Raw genomic sequence first — 9,227 nt, 5'->3', positions numbered from 1 at the left:
AATCCAACGTCGATGGATGTTATATTTTCACTTATAGTGTTGCTTTAGTTTTGCGCCGAAGCAGAACCACTGATGCACAGTGTTGGACCGTTTGCAGTGGCTGATCCGGAACTTTTTATAAGGGGGGCCCGCTGACTGACCTAAAAGCGGGGGGCGCTCCAGTCATGAATCAGTGATTCCCTATGTAATCAACCAAATTTTTCCCACAAAAGGGGGGAGGGCCTGGCCCCCAGCCCCTGGATCCGCCTATGGGACGACATGGTTTCATGTTAGCTCGTTAAGTACTTCGAGCTTATTTCCATCCAATGCGAGCATTCCTTGATACAGTATTATTTATAATTGCTTTTTCTTAATCCTGTTTTGTTTTTCTTATTATCTTTTATCTGCATGGTTTATAAAAGCAAGCGACTATCTTAATAGTGGTATAAACTACAGAATGTTTTTCATTTTAGGATGTTAAAAATTCATTGGATGTCTTAGATAAACCTTTCTTCTGTACTTACTCTTTTTTTTATTGTTTGTACCTTTTGTTAATAAGCTGGTCAACATTAAAAAAGGGGATTTAGATTATATTATGCTTTTTGTGGTATCGACGCCAATATCAGAGTGTATGAAAGTATAATTTCTATATAATCAGATCCGTTATACTTTGAGATTGCTCTTAGTTGCAGTCGTGCATTAACCTCTCTACTGTCGATTTTTTTTTGGGAAAATACTTTTCATGGGCTTGTTTTATCGTGTTAAGGCTCCATTGCTTAATGCGTTAATATGGGAAGGTTTCAGTTCTAAAAATAGTTAAGACTACCACATTGGTCAATTTGAATGTCCCTTTGGTATCTTTCGCCTCTCTTTTACTGTAGAAAATCAAGAACCTCGTCATGGATCATCGCATAGTTTAGTGTTGCTTTGTTTTGTTTATTTTGTTTTGGGTTTTTTGTTTATTTTATTTTGGGTTTTATGTTTATTTTTCTTTCTTTTTCTTTGTTTTTTCTTCAATGAGATGCTGGTGGAATTCATGGACCACTTGTCTCGACTCATATTGATTTCGATTTTGACAAATGTGTGTTGACACTTGTCTATCATCGAACCTCTAAAGGGTACTGATGTTATATTAACGTTACTCTGTTTCCCAAAATCTTCTTTTATTCATTGTTACTGCTATGCCTTAGTTAACGTTTGTTTAGCAGAAGTATGACGACAACTTACATAAAACAGCAAATAAGATATCAGGGATTCATTGTTGGTTGAATTAATCTAAGTTAGGTACTCTTTCTCGAATAATTGAGAACACATTTAGATTGAAGAAAATAATCACAAGTTTCTGTCACCGATTATTAGTAAATAAACAAAGGGAAAACCAATATATTACTATTAGAGGCGAAAATAATTTTTAGAATAAATAATATTTATTGGAAATTTTAGTCTCTCCTACATAACAAAGACAATATAATTTAATGACTTTTGTCAATAAATAAAATAATGTATCTTCGATTTTCGCACTTGTGCCTAGAAAGGTAAACATTAAACCACATGTTCGATATAGAAGCTTGCGGAGTAATTCCGGCTGCAGATGCTGTCTATTGGCGGATGTTGACTATTTACATTCTGTGTTATGTGGTTAACATTGATGATCTATAGATCGGGTCGATACATTGAAAGGAGTGAATAAACGAACATTGATGCAAATTAATTTCTCGACATGTAACGTTTTGTTTGGCATGTTAGACTGTAGAAGAACTGCTTATGGAATTTACTGTGGTTAAAGAAGCGATGATTAAAGCATATTCTTTTAATGGATTTTTATAAAATGGGTTGAAATAAAGGATTTTTAAAATGCCAGTTCGACGCGGACATGTCGCCCCTCCTAATATCTTTATTGATACTATCATTAGAAAATTCGACGATCAAAGTAAGTAGATATACTATACACAAACGAACGTTTAATCAAGGGAATCGAACATACACATTTTTTTTTATCATGACAGAGATCGTATTGCTTATTTATATTTGATGTTAGCGTGTTTAATAAATTGCATATTACTTGACTTATACACAGTATGCATGATACAAAACACAATCTAGATAACCCGAAATATGGGGATAAAAGACTTCTTATATTCCTCTCTGAAATACGTTTTAGAGATAACACAAGAAAACATACTTTTGATTTCAATTTGAAAATATGTTTTAATTACGAATGTGAAGAAGAGACAGACCCCCACATTGATTAACACCAAAGTTTGATTGATTTGATTTATAGAGACTCCTCTTGTGATTCTGTTACTCTCAGGAAATCATTAGAATACTTCATTTCAAAATCCAGGTGTTAGATAATGAAAGAAATTTGTCTTTGCTTTTGTTTTGAAGTTTCAGGATGATTGTTCATGAAAAACATAGTAACTGTAGAAACGGACCATACAATCATAAGCGATATGACAACTTCCGTTTCAATACTTTTTCCTTTTTTCACAATAAGGCCAATAAACATACATATAGTTATTTTTCTTGTATCCGAGTCCCTACCTACCCCAAAATTACATGCCTACCCTAACACATTTTATAGTTATTGTTGGTTAAGCACCGTTTAAGTCAAGATGTTTTGGATTATTTTTAAGCACCTTTAAAGTCCTGAACATTTATGTTTCTTACATTTGAACGTAAGTAAACTATATGTATAACTTCGTTGTAATTTCTCTCCAAAACCAAGTTTTTTTCCCATATGTCATGCACCTGAGTTGTATCTCTCATTTTTCTAGAGATGTTTTTTTAGCTTACTTTTAAAAAGAAAGTCCTCATCTTTAATGGATATCAACTGCTTTTTTCTTTCAAAGACATATAGAAAGAATTAATTTCGGACATATTTTCCTGGTCGATTAGAACTAAATGTTCATTTAAAGACATATAGGAAGAATTAATTTCGGACATATTTTCCTGGTCGATTAGACTTGAACTGCCCTTGCCTTTAATCTGAATTCTTGTTAGGAAAATAACCTCTCTTCACCTTTCTCTATTGTTGACGAAAATCAATTGTACAAGTAACTTTCTTGGTCAATACTCTACCAAAAAAAAAAAAAATCTTTGCATAGTAAGGACGGTGATAAACCTCATGAAACCGAACTGATGAGCTATTCAAAATTGTGTATTCAATATACCAAGACACTGATAATTAATGAAAAATCACAATGGTCCAGAAAGATACATTCATTTTGTCCAAACTCTTTATTACAGTCGAACCTCGTTGTGTCGAACTCGGTTTTGTCGTAAACGCGGATAAGTCGCGGTATTCTGTCATGCCAATACCGGTAAATTTTATCATTACAATTATATATGCGCAAATAATTACATTACATGTATGTTTCATTATAATACGTTCTTTTGGTTGGCTAATAGCAATCTCGCGTCATTCTGAAATTAACCTTCATTTCAAAATGAAATGTAACATTCATGATGACATGAGCTTCCACAATAAAGTGCACAGGTAAAAAAAAAGAAAAAACTTGATAGAAATCGAATTTTCAAGATCCTAGCAAAAAAATGTAATTATAAGTATTGAATGCTTCTTTTAGTAATTTTATAGGGCTGTAAAAGCGTTGACCGTGCGCACATTTTCAGAATGAAGCACTTCCGCGCTTCATACAAAATGTACTTCGGTCAACGCTTTTACACCCCAATAAATTTACAAAAAGAAGCATTCAATTCTTAAATAAATGAACTTAATAAGAAAAGTGATCGTAATACGGCACACATTTTTATTTTCGGCTTGCCGAATCATTAGTTGGGTGGATTAGAATTTTGCTGAAAGAAATTTGCTGAACAATGTATTGGTATCTAGTTTGACATGTTCACCCTCGACATTCTTGCTTTGACGTAAATTTTCTTCTCCTAATTTAGCAATATTATCAAGACAAAGTGTTAGTAATTCAGTATTGAATGTTTTATATTGGTTTTGGTTAGAACTTGAATGATGGTAAGAGGTTAACAAATGTCTCGGACACATCGTTTAGCCGCTTATTGGGTCGCCAGAACAAATAATTTGACGAAAAAGTTCTAAAATGCCAAATAAATGTCTCATACAGCTCTTTATATATTATGCTCACTGATGATTACACCACGGCAATCTATCATAGTTCCATCTTATATTTAAAGCTTTAAGTATTATAGTTTATAACCGACAATCAAGATTTACGCAAGTAAAAAAAAAGAGTTATTGTAACCTCAAGTGAACTATCTTTTCCAGATATGACGTAGTTTTGTTCGTATATACCATACGTTTTGCTGACTTTGTAAACTGAGTTCTTTATTTTTGTTGGCAACATATAAGAGCGCTTCTATATTGTTTTTACTACTGAAACTTTCTTGAAACAGGATTAATTTAATGTAAAAACGTTCGGATAAATTTAATGATTGTGATCAAACACAAAAATCAGTTATGGCTCGTTTCGGTAGACAAATTTTAAAAACCCAATCTGATTAAAATATACATCATGCATGTGTCCACGCTTTGGTTTATAGAACGGAGCGTTTTCAGATCCTTTTTTGTTAGCAGGACGCATGCAGACATGGGATCTGTATTTTAGTCAGATTCTTTAAAAACTAACAGACATAAACATAAGAAAAGTTGAAATAATAGACATAGTACTAAAATCTTTACAGGTAGACATGTTTTTCAATGTGATAAGTTACGTAGAAGAAATTGTGACCCTAATGAGGATGCAGACGCTCGAATAGAGAATGGAATGTTGGTCATATTTTTCAGAGTTGATAATTTTCCTAGTTAACTATATAAGCCATCAGTATAAGTAAATAGCACAATGATGCTGCTTATCAGGTCTGTACTCGAATCGGACGCCGTTCAAATCCACACCCCTGAACCAATTATGTCTGTTTTATGCTATATTTTATAGTTTTATTTCTCTCAAAGTAATAAATTGTCTAATCCCTTGCAGTTTCAGCAAAATTAGTTAAAGGATCGATTAAAGAAAAGAATCATCTTCGATGTGCGTGACAATGAAGATTGAATCTTCCATGTTACGCAACGGAGTGTCGTAAAATGGAGTCGTTTGATTCATATTTAATGGTGAATATATAGAGATGAAAAAAATTTAATCTAAAATACCGTGCGCTTTACTTGGGCATGAATACCCCGTGTAGAGATAAGGTCGAACGAAGAAAACACGTATACCATCAGAGATAAGTCGAAAATAATGAATTACTCTCAAAACAGATAAAACAGAAGTGAGATTTACTATTACAGCTCTTATTTCTTCCATTCTCTTCAATGCTATAAACCTGATATAAATAACATTTCTGCTGAGATTTCTTAGTAACAGACCTCTTTTTTGAGAGTGACGCTCACCCCACCTTACAATTTTAACAACATTTTGAAGGATCCGTATGTGACCTATAGTGCATGGTAAAACTTCTCTCCGTACCCGATTACTCTTATACAACACACTACACTGTACAGTATTTTTTTTTCAATTAACAAACATTTAAAGTTGTAATCAACATACTGGCAGAGTATGTTTTGTTTCTGTATTTTACACAATGAGATATCAGGGCAATTATGAATGTATTTGTTAGATTTTTTACCTTGATATGGGGACATTGGGTATAAAGCATGCACAACTTTCCCTACAAAACTACTTTTCTATATTTTTGTTACGATAAAGGAAAATATTATAAATTCATATGTTTTCATAAATTTATACTTGATAAGAGTATTAACACTGAAAAGTGTACAATATGAATACCAGATTTTGGGGAAAAGTAAAGAATTTTGATAAACCTCTAACCGTTCGACCAGTGTGAATATTCTATGGTAATCAATGGTTTTCAAAAAGATGCATTTTGTATGTCTCTGGCAAGGAAAATCGAGTTAAAAGAATATTAATAATAATGTAACAACCACATAAAAAAAAAATAAAAAAATTTAACAACTGACAACGACAATCATGCACTGATGTGATTCCTGACAACAACAAATTTACCTAGTGATGGCATGTAAAAGCGCAAAATAAAGAACCATATGTATAGAGCCTTATTGAAAATTGGATTAATCCAAATGTGTTACTCTGTTTAGATAAAGATATTATTATTATTATTATTATTATTATTATTATTATTATTATTATTATTATTATTATTATTATCATTATTATTATTATTACTTAAACACACTGCTAGTCGTATTACAAATAAGGAAATATTAAAAAAGTGCCATATTTGAAGGATTTATTTTACAAATACGATTGTCTAGAAACATCCAGATAATGGAGGTCCTACCAACTCAGTTGGAAATGCTTCATAGCTGTCTCTCCTTTAATATGGGATTCCGTTTGTTTTAGTATCCCTAAAAATGAAAAAAATGACAAAGTATTAGCTTACTAAATATGACCACCCATAATTTGCATTAGACTGTTAGGTTACCTTAAGTTATCCATGTAAAAGACTGCATGTTGAAAGCATTGCAAATAACCGAAAGAAAGGGGTGAGCGCTTACAAACATATTAAACCCAGCCATATTCTTAATGTGAGATTCAAGAGTCTGTTATTCGGTGGTTGTCGTTGGTTGCTGTCTGTCAAATTGGTTTTTGTTTTTCTCTTTTTAATTGTTTTAAATTTTGTCATGTCGGGACCTTTTATATATAGCTTACTATACGGCATCGTTTTTGCTCATTGTTGAATGCCGTACTGTGGCCTATATAGTTGGTAACAACCTCGTTCATTGGTCTCAGCTGGATAGTTGTCTCATTGACATACATTCCCGGGACATGTCCGTATACACAAATGTATTTATAAATAGAGTTAATACTTTATGTGGTTTATTCTCTTTATTTTGGAACCTTGTTATCAAGACAAATCAACCAATGTATGCTACATTAAAAGTCAGTTATGACAATGCTGACAGTTAATTATAATAGAGTAACATTTAATATCCAGTGGCAAATATTACATGCATATAATTACGCGACTTGTTTGTCCGATATGAATATAACAACCCTGTTTTTACATGACCGACACGCTGAGTCAGATTTTTAACATGTAAGTTTACAATTCACATGAAGAAATTATTCGATTTTCTTCAAGCTCATGCGGTACCACATTACTGCGACGATTCTTTGTTCTTACTCCTGAATGCTGCATGCTTAGCGAAGAAACCTTGAGAAAAATTGCCACTTTTTAAGTCCAAGACCTCCCACGCACACTTGAGGCGATAAGACTACAACGGGACCACCGAGGCGGTACAATGTTGGCAGTTAAAAATTCAAAGATTGACAACGAATGCAGAAGCTGTCTTTCCCAGTGGCGAATTCAGAGGGTGGCGGTATAGGGTGTTCATATTTGTTGCATTTATGTTAAATTTGAGGTACAAAGTTGGAACATTTACAAATAAAATGTATCAACTGTAAATGATAACGGGATTTAATATATTGTATCATTATGATTTATATACTTCTTTTGTTACGGTGTGTGATATAGGATTTGTTTAAAAGATATAACCAAAATGATTTCATTGACACAGCAACCTAACGAAACACAAACCAAAAGAAATCTAGAGGTCACTTGAACACATGGTGTTTTTTAATAGACTAAAATGTGTTCCAAAGTTATTAAGAAACAATACAGTGCATGGTTTTAAGCAACTGTGATGAGAAATACCGCTGGCTGAGGTTTGAAACTTTACTTGATTCCGTGAGTGCCGATGCAAGAATACAGAAAATCGTTTTTATAAGAGTAATTAACAGATTACGGATTCGTAGATATTACCCCTACTCTCTTTGAATTCAACAATCTATTGAAGAGTAATGACAGCAACAGTAAAATATGCATGCAGTTGCTATTTGAAGTGTCCAAATAATCCGCGAAGGTGCGCTTGAATTTATTGGTTTATGTGAGTAGACTTGGCGGCGTTTATCTATTATATGAAGATGGTTTTCTTGACCAAAACTATCCAAAAGATTTGTCAAGTCATAGTAAATGAGGGCGAAGATGGGGGTTTACAGAATGGAGAATAATGGACAAAAAATATAAAGAATAGTGAAAAATGGACAAAAAAAAGAATAGAGAAAAATGAGGTGCTAAAATATCAAGAATAGAGTATAATGGACAAAAAGTATAAAGAATAGAGAAAAATGGCCTAAAATATTAACAATACAAAAATGAAGGACCCCCCCTCCCCAATCCAGACCCTCGTAAATGGGCTATGTCACAGATTTTCTTAAAATTTTGCTTACAACTTTGACTCGTTGAACTTAACTGAAAATAAAAAAAAATGCATTTATGATCACTTATCTCTTTTATTTTCTGAAATATTACTGATTGAGTTCTTTCAAAATAGGTGAACATTTACATAGAGAGCACATAAAATCGACGAAAAACGTTCTTAAATTTGCCTTAAAATCCACGGGGGGGGGGGGGGGGTCTCAACATGGGATTTTGGGTACAGTTGTGCAGCTGGGATATAAAAAACACCCCCATTCATATATTGAATAATTATGACATCCCTACCTATACATATATTTCACAGCGAAATCATAACCCATTCATATATTTATCAGCTCAAATAGTACCTATATGCATATACAATCTTATCATATATTAAAAACACTTTTCAATTATATAATATACTTTAATTTATATTAAATATTGATATATCACAATTGGTTAATTACTACATTTTTTTTTGTGTGTACCAATTGAAATATTTCCTCGGTAAAATTGCACCCCATTGATATATTTGACGTATCAAAAAATGGACCCATTCCTGCGGCACATATGTATATACCTTCATATAGGAAGAGACCCCCCCCCCGTGTTAAAATCATCAAATCTCCAATTTCAAATCCATAGATTTTTCTTATAAAAAAACTATATAATTTTCAGAAATAATTCGGTGAGTCAAAGTTGTATTCAAAATGTTACCTTGACCTTAAGTTGAAAGGCGGCCCTGTCTGTCAAACAGATGGATATAAGACAGACACCCGAGAGCCACATCAAAGAAGATACGAACAAAATACAAATCGGATCATTGGTTTCATTCCCCTTTCCGACGAGATTCTGGAACAGGCATGCAGTTAACAGTTAAAAAATCTTTTTTGGGATTTTGAGAATCAGATTCATTGTTTTCATCACTACAGAAGATGGTAAACTAAACAAACACTTGAGTTTTACTTGATACGGATCACTCAGTTACAGGTTTAAATCACCTATTGTAATGCAGATTT

The 9,227-nt window shown here is 32.9% G+C and overlaps 1 protein-coding gene across 2 annotated transcripts in view; it reads left to right on the top strand.

The window, feature by feature from the left end:
• The first annotated feature begins 1,629 nt into the window (after positions 1 to 1,629).
• LOC127728441 (potassium voltage-gated channel subfamily H member 6-like) overlaps positions 1,630 to 9,227 on the top strand; it is a 130,740-nt gene continuing 123,142 nt past the window's right edge. For both annotated transcript variants that reach the window (XM_052235800.1, XM_052235799.1), the window contains exon 1: positions 1,630 to 1,909. In XM_052235800.1, coding sequence (XP_052091760.1) covers positions 1,834 to 1,909 — 76 coding nt within the window. In that variant the 5' untranslated portion in view covers positions 1,630 to 1,833. The remainder of the gene's footprint in view (positions 1,910 to 9,227) is intronic.

Source organism: Mytilus californianus, unplaced genomic scaffold (assembly GCF_021869535.1).
Source record: "Mytilus californianus isolate M0D057914Y unplaced genomic scaffold, xbMytCali1.0.p SCAF_2, whole genome shotgun sequence".
Classification (NCBI taxonomy): Eukaryota; Metazoa; Mollusca; class Bivalvia; order Mytilida; family Mytilidae; genus Mytilus; species Mytilus californianus.
This window is presented reverse-complemented; position numbering and strand designations above follow the sequence as displayed.